This window comes from Malaclemys terrapin, chromosome 11 (genome assembly GCF_027887155.1).
Source record: "Malaclemys terrapin pileata isolate rMalTer1 chromosome 11, rMalTer1.hap1, whole genome shotgun sequence".
NCBI classification, from domain to species: domain Eukaryota; kingdom Metazoa; phylum Chordata; order Testudines; family Emydidae; genus Malaclemys; species Malaclemys terrapin.
The window spans coordinates 52,391,427-52,408,456 of record NC_071515.1 but is presented as its reverse complement, the minus strand read 5'-3'; the positions used below and the strand labels follow the sequence as shown (position 1 = coordinate 52,408,456).

General features: G+C 41.9%; 1 protein-coding gene across 4 annotated transcripts in view; it reads left to right on the top strand.

Annotated features, from left to right (window-relative positions):
* Positions 1 to 17,030, top strand: part of FMNL2 (formin like 2) — a 270,726-nt gene that overhangs the window by 223,242 nt on the left and 30,454 nt on the right. For all 4 annotated transcript variants that reach the window (XM_054044088.1, XM_054044091.1, XM_054044089.1 and 1 more), the window contains exons 10-12: positions 7,338 to 7,412; positions 13,237 to 13,347; positions 16,211 to 16,360. In XM_054044088.1, the coding sequence (XP_053900063.1) occupies positions 7,338 to 7,412; positions 13,237 to 13,347; positions 16,211 to 16,360 (336 nt within the window). The remainder of the gene's footprint in view (positions 1 to 7,337; positions 7,413 to 13,236; positions 13,348 to 16,210; positions 16,361 to 17,030) is intronic.

The window sequence follows — 17,030 nt, the reverse complement described above, 5'->3', positions numbered from 1 at the left end:
CAGTCCCAACCTATGTTAAGCCAAAGGGGATCCTGGGCAGGTCCACAACACTGGGTTCTGGCCTAGGGACCGTATAACTGGCAGTCCAGGTCTGCTCCGTCCGCATCCCTGTTGTTGTTTCCCTGGGCTCCTTCCTACACAGCCTCTCTGCTTCCCATTGCTACTTTACCCCCTCCTAGTCTCATGCTAGACTCCTTACTCCAGGACAGGATCTCAGGGCTTACTCTCCCCCTGGACTTCCTCTGTGTCCCTAAGAACCTTCCTCATCCCAGGGAGTGACTGCAGCCTCCTTCCCCATAGCTCCTCTCTGCTTTTAGCCTCCCACCTTTATATATTATTTTTGTGGTGGTGATGCAAAAAAACAAAACAAAAAAAACCAAATTAGCGAAATGGACACATTGTGTCCCTACCCCAAGGAGCTTATAATCTAAGACAAATATAATTATAAATGTATTAAGTATCAACTATTGCCACCTGCCCCTAACTTACTCCTTGGGTGATTTCTAATAACCAGTGCAGCAGTGGTGGGTCTGGAGGGAAGATCAGACATAACAAATACCAGCTCACATTTATACTGCACCCGTGTAGCAGAGTGTGGCAGGGCCCCCAAGGCTTCTGCCTCTGCTAGGTTCACAAAGTCACTCGGAGACCCTGGGTTTAGTAACCAGTGGTGCACTTTATTCTCAGGCTTGTTCCCACCACCGGTTCACTAAGTACAAGTAACCCTTCACCGTCTGCAGGAAGGGAGAGCTATCGCCCTGCTTCTATTCCCTGCCTTTTTCCTTTCCTCCTGCTCTCCCCTGGCATCCTTCCCCTGAGGCTTTTATGCAACCCCAGGCTAATTAGGTAGCAGCTGTCTCCGCCTCCCCAGTTAGGGCCAGGTTACCTCCAGCCCGCTCTAATTTGTTTCCCTAACGAGGAGTGGGTGTGACAGAGGGCTGAATCTGCAACCCTTTCCCCAACATCCTGTCACAGCCTGTTATTCAGTGGTCTCCAAATCTTAAACAGAGTGTGTGAAACTCATGACAGACGCTGACACGCTAGGATCATTTCATCTACTAACCAAATGCAGCCATATCTAGAATGGAAGCTGCCATTCTTTAAATACTAGAGTAACACTACACTACAATTTAGGATAGGGAATGGAGAAATCTTTATTCCATCAAAACTACAGGACAGTGTAGATGGGCAGAATGTAATTAACCATTTCATTTTAGCTGCCACTAAGCCAGTGATAATTTTTCTCTGAAAAGTGCCAGATTTTAATGATAGGGCCTGGAATTTACATGTCATCAGAAAAACAACCTCCAGTAGCACTTTGCCCACTAACAATGCAGGGGCATTAGTCCAGATTTGACTAAGAAGAAAGTGTGTAAACACTACTGGTTCTCTTATATGGACTTGTGACATATATCTGACTCCACTAACACTTATATAGAACTATTCAACTCTAAAGCCCTTTAATTCTCACAATACCCTTGTAAGGTGAATTAATAAGTGTTGTTATTGACATGGAAACTGAGGCATGGAAAGGTTGCTTGCCACATGTTAAACCAGTCACAAGTTTAGGAAGCAGCAGTTTCTTGTGTAATGCTGACCCACACAGGGGCTTCGGCTGCGGGGATCAAACCTGGGACCTTTGGAGCTTAATGCATAAGCCTCTACTGCATGAGCTAAAAAGATACGTTTCTTAGGCAAGGCTATAGCAGGCTCAATAATCTTTAGGAGGGGGGCTAGCCAGTACTACAGGGGGACAGAGTGCCACTCTGAGCAAGCAGGAGTTACGCTTGCTTCCACTAGTCAACATTGTCTCTTTCAAGGCTTGAGTATACCACAGGTTGACACCATCTTTCTGCTTCTGGAAACTTTGTGAGCATTGAAGGAAGGAGACCATACATGGATGAGTTTTGTTCCTCACTAATAATGAGAAGTTCTGAGAAGCTGGAAGGAAATGGTTCATTTTGTGAAGATTAACAGCGGACTCCACAGGCAGCTGTTGGTGCATTTAGCTCCTGTCTGAGATTAGCACTCTGACGTCAGGAAAATTTAATTTCTGCTTCAAATGGTGCTGTGAAGTTGATCACTTCTTTTTGCAACTGCACACAGCAAGGAGTCCCTGAACTACCCACAGCAAATTTGAAAGTAACCAAAGACCAACTTTGCTATTATCTGCGAGGGTGATCCATGGGAAGCCATGCCCTCCTTAAATTGGGAGACCAAGACTTGTAAATTTATATGCTCATGTCTCAGCCATCAAGCTCAATTACATGTCTCTTTATTATAGAGACAGGGCGGGTGAGGTAATATCTTTTATTGGACCAGCTTCTCTTGGCAAGAGAGACAAGCTTTCGAGCTTACACAGAACTCTTCTTCAGAACTACGCTGCATGTCTCTTTACTGTAGGAAGGCTCTTATAATATTTTTGCCTGCCAAACTGAATAACCTATGTTAAGCCAAAGAGGATAAAAAGTAATCTGTTAATTAATCATGGTGATAATAGCACTGTTGGAGCTGTTACACTAAGGACCATCTAGCATTTTCATTATAAAACTTCCTTTCCAGAGATTTATAACTTGCTATGACTATTTAATATTGATATGACACTAGCACCCTGAAGCCCAAATCAAGACCCATTGTGCTAGGCACTGTACATCCAAAAAAATTGTCCTTGATTCAGAGTTTACTTTTTAACAAGAAAAATGACCAAGGAAGGGTAGGATAGGTAACTTAAAACTGGTGTATGGTCATATCATCCCTCGTGGTGAGAAATCTGGGAGACGGTGGTGACAGAGAGCCCAGGAAAGGCTGAGAATTTAGCTTCAGATAAGTTAACCTTGCCAGTACTAACAACCCTACACATGAGCATTCAAAAATCATGGGTCAGGCCCCAAGAAATCATGAGATTTGCAAAAACACAATTTGGTTGGGTTTTTTTTGTGTTTGTTTTTTTGCCGTCTGGTTTTTAAGCCTTAGCTTGCACTCGGGTCCCATTTTTGAGCTTTTCTTCACAACCTGGGCCTAGAAACTTCTTTTTTCCCCTCCCTTTTTAATGAAATCTGAGGCTCACATGATTCTAGGAGCTGGGACTTTAAGAAAAACACCAAATATCCTGAGACTATTGATAAAACCATGAGAATTGCCAACAGTGCCTCCCAGATTTTCCAGCTAGGTCTCCCCTTGGGACTAAGATTTGGGAAGGCAAAGGGTGTGGCCTTTAATCCTCACAGATCCTGAGAATCCACAAAAAAAGGGAAGTTCCAGTCCTGCTGAGGTCTAGCTCCTCTATGCTGCTCTCTTGGGTCCTTCCCCATCAGCATAGCTTTTCCAATTATAATCCCACTGGCCACATATTCCATACCTGTGCTAGGAATCTCTTTCTGAGGCAGGCACAGTCGAGAGCATAATTTGATGCAGTACTAATAAAGGTGTGAGTATCAATTCACTCAGATATGCACTGCCCCGATAAAGACACATCTTTATATGAAAACATAATGGGCCAATTCCTGTTCTTGCTGACATCACTGGGAGTTTGCCATTGAATTGAAGGGCAGCAGAAATGAGCTCAAGGTCTAAGCAGGAAAATTCTCTCCCTGGCTTCAGGTGTATGCTGGGCTGTCACTGACTTCATTAGAAGGCGCCTACACCCATATCTGACAGCAGAATTTGGCCAGAAAACATTTATAACTCTCCAGTACAAGAAGTTTCATAGTGATTGGTGCCAGTACATGTACAGTAGGGACACATGTCCAACTACAGCCTCTAAATCTGTGCCTGTGATTGCTATTTTATATGCACATAATAGATGGTGCCTATATAAATAGCACAGAATCTGTGTGTGCAAATGATATTTTCACTTGCAAATGAGCTAGCTAGATGCCATTTGTACACATAAATTATATTCTGTGGGAGGCATAAATGATTTACAGGTGCAGAAATGAGCAACCAAGCCAAGTCCCCTTTAAAAAATGTGGCCCAGAGGCTATGAACTACAGTATTAGTGTAAAATCAAGTTTTAGTGAATACAGTGATTATATATCACAGTTTAGCCTCTTAAAAGCATTGACATACGTAAGCAAACATATCTGAAAAATAGAAATGCACTGGAGAGCATAAGACATATGGCTGTTGACTGGAAACAATTACCTTTGATAATAAATAATTCAAGTTGTTTTCCATGTGCAAGCAAATAGATCTATGGATTTTTTTCTTTTTCTGGAATAAATGGCAACAGCTAGCTAGCTTATGTATTCTTGTTATCTGTGTACTGTTATGTATTGATTTGTTAGGGTATTTAACCACATTAATCTTACTGGTTTCCCCTGAGAATCTCAAATTCTTTTAAACCATTGTTATTTTGTTCTGTTCTGTTCTTGATCTGAATCTGTGCTGTTACACTGGGAATGAATTTGACCCACCGTGTTATTTAGTGCAGTGCTTAAAGACGGTGGTTCCTAATCTCTGGTATTCATACCAACACTGGAACTTTTGTGACTGCTGCACTGTGATCCCCCTCCAACTTTAGGTCCTGATCCTGCAAAGAAATGCACAAGCACAAACCCTTACTCCAGCAAGCAATCTCACTAGCCTCAAAGGGTATTTGCGGGGAGTAAGGGAATCTGTGTGCTGCTCACTGCCTGTGAGCTGCTGTTGCAGCTCACCTATTTGATATAATTTAAATTTACCCTAGTGCCGGGTGCCCGTACAAGACCTATCTGCCACTTACACCTTTCTGACTCTCTCCGCAGAGGCAAATTTCTGTGCCATGCAAGGGAGCCCTATGTGGCCTTGCCCAATTCTTCCCCACCATTTCCCCCATGTGCAGCAGAAATTCTTCTGCCAAGGGCCCCCTGACCTCACAGGGGAGGAAGCAGATTGGCCCTGTAGTAAAGTCAGATCCAGTGAAGTTGAGCTTCAAGCACTTTATTAGAAGGAGAGTTGGGGGGCTGGAGCACATGACATATGAGGAGCGGCTGAGGGAACTGGGCTTGTTTAGTCTGCAGAGTGAGGGGAGATTTGATAGCAGCCTTCAACTACTTGAAGGGGGTTCCAAAGAGGATGGAGCTCGGCTGTTTTCAGTGGTGGCAGATGACAGAACAAGGAGCATTGGTCTCAAGTTGCAGTGGTGGAGGTCTAGGTTGGATATTAGGAAACACTATTTCACTAGGAGGGTGGTGAAGCACTGGAATGGGTTACCTAGGGAGGTGCTGGAATCTCCATCCTTAAAGATTTTTAAGGCCTGGCTTGACAAAGCCCTGGCTGGAATGATTTAGTTGGTGTTGGTCCTGCTTTGAGCAGGGGGTTGGACTAGATGACCTCCTGAGGTCTCTTCCAACCCTAATTTTCTATGATTCTATGGGGCTATGAATCAGTGCTCCCCCATCTGGTAGTGAAAGGCGCTTAAGTCTCTCTCTAGGTGAGTTATCTTGTCTGTCTCATTTGAACTGCTTTTTGAGGAGAAGAGACTCCTGGAATTTAGTTTCTTGTGGCCAGATTCTGAAAGTATATAAATGATGGCCTAGATTACACATCAGTGTTAAGAAATGCAGTTCTTGGGTGGGGAATGAGAGGACGTCGGATTTTTCTAGCAATCTATTTATGTCCTCCTCGTTATGGTTGTAGCACTCATTCACTCCAGTTTCCTTCACCCTTCAACTTATTTACTGTGTTGCAACTCTGCTGTAAATTGGTATAAACAATGTATTATGCGGAGGAGTCAGGAGAGTGGGATCAAAACTGGGAAACTAACTATTAGAAAGATGTAAAGATATAAAATAAAGTACTGAGACCTCCTTTATCTCAGAGCTTATTTCTTCCTTTTGTTGGTTGCTTTTCCTGCCATCGGTCCTGTTGTTCTACCTTTTGCCATATAACTCACACCAGCTAACATTTACACAGACTTACCAGTGTTTGACTTATATCACCTCTAAATTTGACAGAGGATAATTTTCATGGTTTTTCACCTTGTAATTTGGTCTTCTGCAGCATGGCATTACATTCAAATGTGTTGAGGGGGAAAAGAATCTAACATGATTGGTTAGTAAACGGGCTAGAGGGCTACATCCGCCTCTGGTGTAAACTGCCATAGTTCCGTTGGCTTCACCACCATTGACTACACCAGTTTACATCAGCTGATGATCTGGCCTAAATTTTTTAAAGGCAAGGAAACATGCAAAGTATTCTTTTATAATTAAGCCTGAGTTCTGATTCTGGTGACTTGCAGCACAGATGATGGTCAGAGTTTGGAGGGTCAAAAATGTTTGTGCAGCGACTTGTCATGAAGAAAATAATCTGAATAAGGGAAGAGACTGTTGGTGCATAAAGGATTGTGAATAAGCATGTAAGCTTGGTTTTAATGTTTTTAGCACTCCCTCTAGTGGGTGGTTGTGTAACAGATACAGTAACTCCTCACTTAACATTGTAGTTATGTTCCTGAAAAATGCGACTTTAAGGTAAACGATGTTAAGCGAATCCAATTTCCCCATAAGAATTAATGTAGATGAGGGGGTTAGGTTCCAGGGAAATTTTTTTCACCAGACAAAAGACTATATTATATATATATATATACACACACACACACACACACACACACACAGTATAAGTTTTAAACAAACAATTTAATAGTGGTACACAGTGATGAGGATTGTGAAGCTTGGTGGAGCTGGAGGAGTCAGAGGGTGGGATATTTCCCTTACTGCTAAATGATGAACTAGCAATTGGCTGAGCCCTCAAGGGTTAACTCTCTCACTCTACAAGGCAGCAGGAATGGAGGGAGATATGCGCATTTCTCCTTTAAGTACACTGCCTTGTTAATTAGATCAGCTTGCTGACACTGCAGCTGCTGTAAGCTCCCTCTGTCCTGAGCCCTGGTGTGTCCCCCCTGCTCTATGGAAGATGGAGTAAGCGGGGTGCAGGAGCAGGGGGGAGGGGGACACCCTGACATTAGCCCCCCTCTTCCTTCCCTCCCCCTGCACAGCAAGCAGGAGTCTTGGGGAGCAGCTCCAAGGCAGAGGGCAGGAGCAGCACATGGCAGTGGGGGGAGGGACAGCTGCAATTGCTAGCCTGCTGGGCAGCTGCTGCACAGGGAACTTAGGGGAGCAGGGAGCTGATAGGGGGGCTGCCGCTCCACCCTGGTTCCCAGCCCCCACCAGCTAGCTGCAACGGGCTGCTCTTCCTGCAAGCAGTGGACAAAGCAGGCGGCTGCCAAACGACGTTAGAAGGGAGCATTACACAACTTTAAACGAGCATGTTCCCTAATTGATCAGCAACATAACAACGAAATAATGTTAACCGGGATGACATTAAGTGCGGAGTTACTGTACACTGTGATTCCTTTGCAGGTTTGTGGAGAGAAACAGCGCTTTGAGAAGCTGATGGAACACTTCCGAAATGAAGACAACAATATAGACTTTATGGTAAGTCTTAAACTTATTGTCATTAGTAAACTTAAACTTTCCTTTTTGCTATGTCCCTTCCTGTTCCCCGATACTCCTTTGAGATTTACATACATTTTTTCTGTTAATTATGTATTGAATATCTTCAAACGTACATAGCTTCCATTCTTTACTTTGCTCAAATTTTGCTATTGATACTCTCAGGATGTGTTATTATTAGCTACTGTACTTATGGGCTATATGTGTGGACCACTCAATAGAGCATCAGTCTGGGACTTGGAAACCTGTATTCTAGACCCAGCTACACCAGTGATGTGCTGTGAGGCTCCCTGCGCCTGTGTCTCCCCTTCTGTCCTTTATCTGTCTTGTCGGTTCAGATTGTAAACTCTTACGGGAGGGACAGTCACTTACCATGTGTATAGTGTTTATCATGGTGCGGCCCTGATCACAGATGGGGCCTTTAGATGCCATATATTTAACAATAAAGCTGGCAATCAGTAAGAAGGGCCATCTAAATGTCAAAAATGAAGTTTGCTACAGTGTGCTCCCTTTTATCCAGTTTAATGTCTACCTTTGGGCCCATAGTCAGTTGCCAGTATGGCCCTTGGTAACAGAAAATGTGGGCACTTTTGATGTCGTGGAAAGGCTTTTGTAAAACTGTCTGATACTATAATATCACAGTATGTGATCATTGGCAGGCACAATTGGAGGACTTGTTTGTAGTACTGTGCACTCTAACGGGGTGGGAGAATAGTAAATATCTGAAATATCAAGATGTGCATAGTGTACAGATGCCAACATCCTCAAACACCCTTCACATCACATCATATGACAGGGAAGTATGACCAAGACTCATTGCAGCTGTTGTCCTTCCTTATCTGTAGATAAATATAACACTAGTTTTTACCACTATTGGTTCCTCAATTTGCTTGTGCATTTTCACAGACTCCACTTCCCCTGAAACAGGGAAGGAAATAGAAACATAGCAGAAGAGTACATTGGCACCCATACACACCAAACTCCAGATCTTGCATTGCAAACTCTGATTAATCATGACATGATGAATGAGTTTAAATGGTGAACATAAGGAATTTGTTATGAATTGAGCCTTAACGTAGGTCTGAAAAATGTACCGTAAGTCAATTTTAGTATTTCCTAAAGGTGTCAGCTTGAAAGCCCTGGAATCAAAGCCCTCTATTTATTCACAGAACAAACACAACCCAGGCTTCACCATTGCAAGTTTCAGAATGCTGCCCATGCCGATATGTCTCAAATTTGACCACCTCTTGGGGTGAGAGGATGGTTCCGTCTCTGTGCCCATTCAAGCATTGGCCTTTCTGCTAAGACTTCCAACAAGGAGGGCACTTACTGCCAGTTGTGTTGATGGGTTTTGTAGTGTGAACTTCTGTCCATTAGGAATTAGATTAAGACCACCATGACGTTTCACGTAGGTTTTCAACTGCAGTCCCATGGCAATGATTTTCAGCCCCTGCAAACTTGGGCCAAACTCAAACCCATGATGGAGAAGTAAAAACAAAATGTCTAAATACCAATCCAATAAACCATCTGCTTCTTTTGATATTTGAGCTCTTAAAAAACAACAGAACATGACACCCAATAAAGAATGTTTAAACTGCGGTCTTTGGGCTTGTCCAGTAAACAAAATTCTGTGGCTACTTTCTCATGTTGAAACAAAAGCTTTACAAAATCTAAAATAACTATACTAAGCTTATTGAACTCCATCCAATCTTGTTCTTGCTCTTTGTTAGTAGTATTGCAGCGGCACCTGGAGCTCCAGGGTGGGACCAGAGCTCCATTGTGGTAGGCACCATATAGATTAAGTATTCTCAAACTTTGTCGCATTTTTGGCTTCAACTCAATAGAAAGATTTGTCTTACGGAGATTCACAAAGGCAATATCCCTACCTGTTCGTGATCATATAATATCCCTGTAACGACTCCAGCAATTGCTTACATGGAAAAGTAATATGTGGGTAGTATTCAGTGTATTTTTAGCCTCTTTTACTGCAATTTAGCAGCTGGAAACAAGAAGACAGAACCATGTGGTCAGCCAGCTCTCCACAGGCCACCAGGAAGTATCCAACTATATTGAAAAACTAACCTTTACTTACATATATCCAGGCTTGACAGAATTCAGTTTTTATTTTTTCATAATTTCAACAGGTAATATCAATGTTTATTTTTAAGCATTTTTTAAGGATTTTTATAACTTGAAATTTTTACAGTTGTGCAAATTTATGGGCTTTAAGGATTTTTTCAGTTTTTATTGATTTAAAATTTCACAATTGCAGGAAGATACGGGATGGTGAGACAATGGAGGGGTCAGATGATAATTATTTAATGACAGTAGATTTTGAGATTCAAAAAGTTAAAGCTTTATAACTATTAAAACACAAATTGTCAATGTCACATGTCAAAATATACAAAGTAAATACCCTTAAATCAAATGCTAATAATTTCTCAAGCAGCATTTTTCTTACTTTGCCTATCTGTAATTTTCAATTATTATCAATGGAATTTGTTTTATTTCTTTGTGAGTGCATAGTGAAATTGTTTGTGAGAGTATGGTGGGATTTACCAATAATAAGCAAATCCTTCCAAGCCTACACTTATTAAATACCTGCTCTAAGGGTAGAGTGTGTCTTTTCTATGTTATGTTAGATTCTGTATATAGTTATGGCCCTATGTAACTGAGTATGCATTATGGACCAAATCATGAAGTTCTTATTTAGGTCCTGTTGATGCCTACCTATCCTTCCTTGCACCATCCCACTGTGCTCTCTGAAAGTGGGGCCAGTTGTCTCTGGGTACTGACAGGGCATATTATGTGAATGCTGATCCATGCCCCCCCCCCCGAGTAAAGGGCCTTATTGACTCATTGAATTTTTAGAGCTCATCATTGAAGTCAATGTTGAAATCTGATTTGAAATGGAACAACATGTCTCTGAATAAGGATTGTCAAGAGCTGGCCCATTACTAATAAAATCTGTGTCCTTGGGTTGCTTCCATCTACTTTTGTAAGTGATTAAATACTTGACAGGCCTGCAGCAGAAAGACAGAAAATTAATGACAAATGGTTTGACAGATTGGATCCTTTTGTCACCATCTGGTTCTGACTATATCCACTTGCTGTTAAAAACAACCTATGACAAATATGCTTCAGGGTTATGGGGGAAAGCTAGACCATAAAGAGAGAGCCAATGTGGAGAGTTCTTCCATGTTGGATTGATGAACCACCTATATTGTGTGAGCATTTGGGTTTGTAACATCTGCCAAAGTCAGTTATGGCAGGATGATAAAAAATTATGCCAAAAAATCAGGACTCCGGGAGGCATTGTTAAAACTTGAGTAATAATTCAAGTTATAGCTGAACATAAAGATATTTCTGCAGCTACTTGACTTCAGCTTGATGTCAACTGGAGAAGATAACAAAAAGGATTTTCTGTTAACTATATCCTGACATGGGGGTGGAGGTAAATAAGAGGGCGTTAATGTGAAAAGAGGAAAGAGTAACTAAAAAGAAGTGTTTTAGAGAGGGTTGTTACTGTTGTCAGTAACTCATTACTGTTTAATTTTAAAAATAATTCTTACATTCAATTACTTTGATCTAGTAAACTCTTTACTCATGTGTATAAATGTTTGCAGGATTAGGGCCTGAGAAAGGACCTCAGGATTTGCCCCATTGTTGCAAGAATTTATTAAGCAAAATAAGAGAGTGTAACAGATCATTCTAAAATTAGAGGATTTGGCCCTCTGTTAAATTACCCTCCAGTGTGCCATTGCTCAGCAGTTTAGGGCCAGTAGTGGTACTAGGAAAAAAGAGTTCTTGATTATGGAAACTTGAGAAGAATATATTGTACTATAAAGATTCACATAATTAAGTTAGTTTTCTAGCCATGTTAAGGGAGTGCTTTCCAATTAGAAATGGGTCCACTGTCCCCCTCTCCTGTACACACATGCCTCCCCCCCACACCGCCCTCTGCACACACCTCCCAAATGCAAAGGGTCTTTGAATCAGGGGGAGAAGGAGGTTGTCATTTAGGCATATCCCTACACTTAACCACAACTGTATTTGCATTGTTGGGGACCTAAACAATATTTTCTGGAAACAGAATATTTAAATAAAACACGCAGTATGGATATTACACACACACACACACACACACATACACACACACAATCATTTGACACAAGCTATGTTTAACTCTTGGTTAATCAGTTTGCTATGTGCCCAAGATGTTGTATTAGCAACTCTTTGACCGCCTGGAGGCGGTCTCTACAAAAACAGCCAGGAGGCGGAATTAGCTGGCATTCTTTTTATTGTGTTCTGGTAGGTGGTAATTCAAAGCGTAGTCCTCCTGTTTGTTTACTTCTTCCTGCAAAATGTTGATTGACCCCAAAGGGGTAGATTGTTCTTGAACTCTTGGCTGTATGTAAATCATGCTGCATGGGATTAATCTTCTTTCAGGTTAGTCCTAAACAGATTGACTGACTGTTTTTAAACACACATACAGTATTGTTTTATTTACACTATAATACCTGTGTAACTGAAAAAAATAGACAGTGTAGCCTATTAACTGAAAAATCTATCAAACATATATATCAGTACTCGATTTTACTGCTTAAAGGTAACAACTATACAAAGACATTTATCAAAATAACTGAGACGAATCTGGCAAATTCTGTGGTCAGATAAGCACGTGCAACTTCCACTGAATTAAATAGGAGCTGGGAACATGTACCTCAGGGCAGAATTTGGCCCAACAACTATCGCTATGGAAAGCTAGATCTATATAAAACGAACAGGCAAGCTCAGTTGGGTGATATAACCTGACACCCTGCATTTTGCAGCTATCCTTCTGCCATCAGCCTCAGCACCACCCTGTCTCATCTGTTATGGAGTGGTTGTAGTGATGGCTCCAGATGACCTTGCTTGGGAGAGTTTGTTTCTTTCATTGTGTCTGTGTTAATTTATATGCTAAGTAGTATGAATCTTATCATTAGTTACTAAATCTTGGATTTTGAAATCTCCAAGAACAACAACAAGGCACCTTCCATTTAAAATGCCCAGTCCTGTTGTCTAATTTAACAGTGCCAGCAAGTTGCAAAACAAAATGCACGTATCATTGTTAAAGGAAAGAATTGTGGCCTTCATTTGAAAAATGACGTTTTCTTCTCAAGAGCTAATTAAATTACTTCTGTAGTCAGATGGAAATCTAACACCGGATGGACAATCTAACGATTGCCTGGAAAACATTTTATTTCCGTGGACAATGTAAAGGGCACTATAAAACAAAGCTGGGCTCTACAGACATTCCTGAACTTTTGGAATCCCACATTTCCATTCATCAGGATAAACAAACACCTTTTAAGCCAGGATCCACTACTTTAAACAAAACATCTGACTCTTAGAAGAAAATCAGAGAGTTTCCATATATGGTAAATATGACAACATTAAACAATCATAACATCTGTAGTAATGTTTGTCAAAACAGAGGGCATGAACCAATCCCCGTTGAAGTCAGCGGGAGTCCTTCCTTTGACTTTGCTGGATTTAGGATCAGGCCCCAAATCTTGTGCTTTTCGTGATGTCACAAAGACATGCTGCCTTTGCACACACTATCTGCTGTTCAATTGGCCAGGTTTGTAGCAGATTTTTTTCCTTCTCTATCTGAAGCATGAGCTATTATCCCTGGGTAGGAGGGAGGAGAATCATCTTTAAATACTCTTATGCAGTGTGGCAAATCCTAGCATTCTGTACAAAACAAAGGATGCACCTCTATTTCTTGTTAAATTTTCCCTCTGTGATGATTCTTCCCCCACAGGTGGCATGTATGCAGTTCATCAACATTGTAGTCCATTCAGTAGAGGACATGAATTTCAGAGTTCATCTCCAGTATGAATTTACGAAGTTAGGCCTGGACGAATATTTGGATGTGAGTATGGCCTGGTTTTACTCTGACCAGAACTGGTCATTATTTCCCAAATGGATTAACATATTTGTACAGTGCCAGCCTCTGCATGGCTTGAATGACAATTGGGCTCTCTGCAAGTGCAGAGACTTGCAGATTGTGCCTCTCCGTGCCGGCAAGGGCCACTCCATCCCAGGTGGTAGACCTCTAACCTCCCTTCTGGACTCCATTTTAGGAGGGCAGCTTTACAATGTTATAGGCTCTAGAGAACCCCTAACTGCAAAAGCAATAGCTTGGATTCACTGCCTCAGTCCATTCCCCACTGCCTTAATTGGCCAGCACAGCTCACTTCCGGAGTTGTGAGGGCTGCTTTCCGGTCTCTTGGGGGATGTTGAAAGCATTTTGTGTTGCTGCAGCCTCCCAGGTAGACGTTCTGATACTGGGGGCCCTGCTCCAAGCTGAACACAGACCTTTGAGTGAATTTGGTCCTTGCTCTGTATTTTTTTGATCAAAATGTGCGATCAGTTGCTGTTCCCGGTAAGGTGAATGAAACCGTACATAGCACACACTTCCAGCATAGTGATCTTTGTTCCAAGAGAGCTGGAACCTGAATCTAATATAATGACCTCTCTGCTGAGAGGGCTGGGCTCATTTCAGACATCTGGGCAGCTAAACCGTTTTCTGCTAGTAGCCTCAAAGCAGCAAAGTAAACCCAGTGACAGCTTCTGAGAGCTTTTCTCAGTCCCTACCCCCATGCTCAGCAATGGGACTCATGGATTCTTGGCTCCAGAAACACCATCCTCTGGGCAGCAGGAATCAAACCATGAGTATGGCAAAGCAATGAGTAAATGATCACTCGGTAAAAATGACAAATTGAAGCAAAAGGAAGAAGTAACCTCAGACACTTGGTAGCATGATGTCTGTTGTCAGCAGAACTATCCTTACATTGTTCATGCTACCTTGATTATTTCATTCCCCTCATCTCTTTATATTTCTTTATCCCCAACAGCATTGCCCTCACACTGAAAGAGTCAATAAGTCTGCCTAACTCTCCTAGTCTTAAACATTTATCTTCTCTAGGAGCTAATCATGTTAGTGGCTCTAGGGATTCAGTAATACTTCTTACCTAGCAAGTAAGGGGTATCTTCTCCCCTGCTTCCAGGTACAGAACTCCTGTTATGTGCAGTGGGAGACATACCTACAATGGAAATCTATAAAAGGGACATTGGGGAGAAAAATAGGGACAAGCCTTTTAACTCCCCTGAAGTCCATTGAACCAGGAGAGCTTTTGGAGGGGACAGAGTAAGGAGATTATACATATTTTCTAAAAGTGTAGCAATTGTCTCTGCTAAACTGAGACCATTGATGTAAACCTGCTCATGGAGCATGGATGAAAATTTGACCCTCATCTTGTAATATTCATTTCCCCAAACCTAAGTTTGTTCCAAAGTTGAGCCTTACAGCTGGCCATAATGAACCAAATTCATCCTTCGTAACGTCAATGAATTGGTCTGGTTCTGTTCTTTGGGGCCCAATGGAGCAAGGTACTTAAGCACATGTCCGACTTTTAAGCATGTGAGTTAGGCACCTTGCTGAATCAGAGCCTTGGTGACCAGGTAAGGTGGGGAGAATTTGTTGAGCAGACACAGCATAGGGTAGTATATCTTCAAATGATTAAATGCTGTGGTCCTAAGATTAAAAAATAACATTTTCCTACTGAATGGTGACTAGAAGTCCCCCACTTTAGAGATTTACTGGCACCTTCTGGAAATGTTCTATTTAAAGAGATTGCTGCTTTTATACCACATTTGTTCCCTATCCCCATGTATTTCTCTCTCCCCCAGTGTTTTATTATTGGGAACATTTACATGGAAAACAGTATTTTTGTTGCTTAGGAGTTCGTCTGTTCCTGCTGGTTTTTGGCTCTGCTCAGTGATAACAGAGCCAGAGCTACTTTTTGCTCTCTGCTAGGAACATGTACACATTGACACTGAGCACTCCGTTCTATATTGAGGATGATCTTCAGCCAGCACAAAAACTGTAGTTCATCTAAAAAGATATTTCATCACAATCTCTTCCTGACCTATGCCTATTCAGCTCAAAGGTTAACATTTCAAATTATGTGGGCTCATCTCAAACACAGGCAGAACAATAGAGAACAGATACAGAGCCTCTGCACAGGTACACAAGGCAGAAGGCACACAGAGCCTTTCCCTCATCTTATTCAGGGGTCAGGCACAGTTGAATTCCATGTATTTACCTGAGTGCAAAGATTACTGTCACCTACTGCCTCGTGGGGCACTAGTCAGCCCAGAGTGGGTCGGAAGGAGGCAGAGCCCCTCCTCTCCTTTTGTGCCAGTTGGCAGAACTGGCTGCACCTGTCTGTATGCTGGGGAGTTCCAGGAGGTATTTTTTGTCTCCCTGACCACAACATCTCGCCTCCACTGCAGTGGTGAGGCGTGGCTCCACACCAACCCCAGGGTGAGCCTGTTCCTGTGTATACGTAGATGTTTGTCACAGATTTTACATGGCACATCAATGAGTCTTCACATTCTGCTTGGTACTTTTGTCTGTGTCTTGCTCTTGCTTATGTGCTGTTAATAGTCATATTCAGATGTTAAGATCTCAAACACCTGCCATTAAAGAAAATGCCAATATTACTACAGAAAAAATTACTGCTTAATTTTAAAGTTCTCAACTTTTGCGGGCCTCCTTACATTTTGCCATTTATTATTTATAACTCTCAGTGATGTTTAAAAAGTTAAGCACTTATGAAAATGGGGCCTAACTTGATTGCAATGTGTTTGAATCCGTTCAGTATTTGCGGCCTTGTCATTGCATGCTGCTGAATGCATTTCATGACGCTTCTTTTACTTTGGACTTTCAGAAGCTGAAACACACAGAGAGTGACAAACTGCAGGTGCAGATTCAAGCTTACTTGGACAATGTGTTTGATGTGGGAGCTTTGCTTGAAGATGCTGAAACCAAGAACGCAGCCTTGGAAAGAGTTGAAGAACTGGAAGAAAATATTTCTCATGTTAGTGCAAAGTTGAAATGACCTTTGACTTAGTTAAGACTAAGCTGTTAGTGCTTTATATTGATGGGCTTGCTGCAAGGACAGACTTAGCCAGAGGTAGAACCTCTGGGTGTCAGGAGCCTCTGCATAAGAGGAGTCATTGGGCTGTTTTCCTGATGATGGATTAAGCAGGTTTTTGGCATCTAGATCTGAACAAATCTTGAAAAATGTCAGGAAAGAACATCTCAGGAATGGTTTCTTGTGCAGCCGGTTATGGAAATCCAGGTGCTGCTAAGTGTGGTATGACCTCAGTAGGGAAAACTACACTTTATGTTTCCTTCATTTTTGAGACATGACAAGTCTCCCCTACTGCAGTTCTTGTGGGGAGGCCTCCAATCTTGAGTCAGTGGGGACTTGGCAGAGGCTGCTGCTTCTCTTCGTACTTAGAGCTGACTCTGGATTCAATTTAGAATCATTCATGTTAACAATGAAATGACATCAAGTAGTGGTGGCTACTCCTCAACAACAACCATGTGTTTTTATTGTTGCACAAGGAACTTGTAATGAAAAACAAGACACACAAGAATGTATTTTAGCCCTCATATTCTCCACTCATTAGCTAATTGGTGGCTTTGCTCCTAGGCCATTTACAGACTCACTGAGAAAAGGGTTCCTCCTATACTTTTGAGTA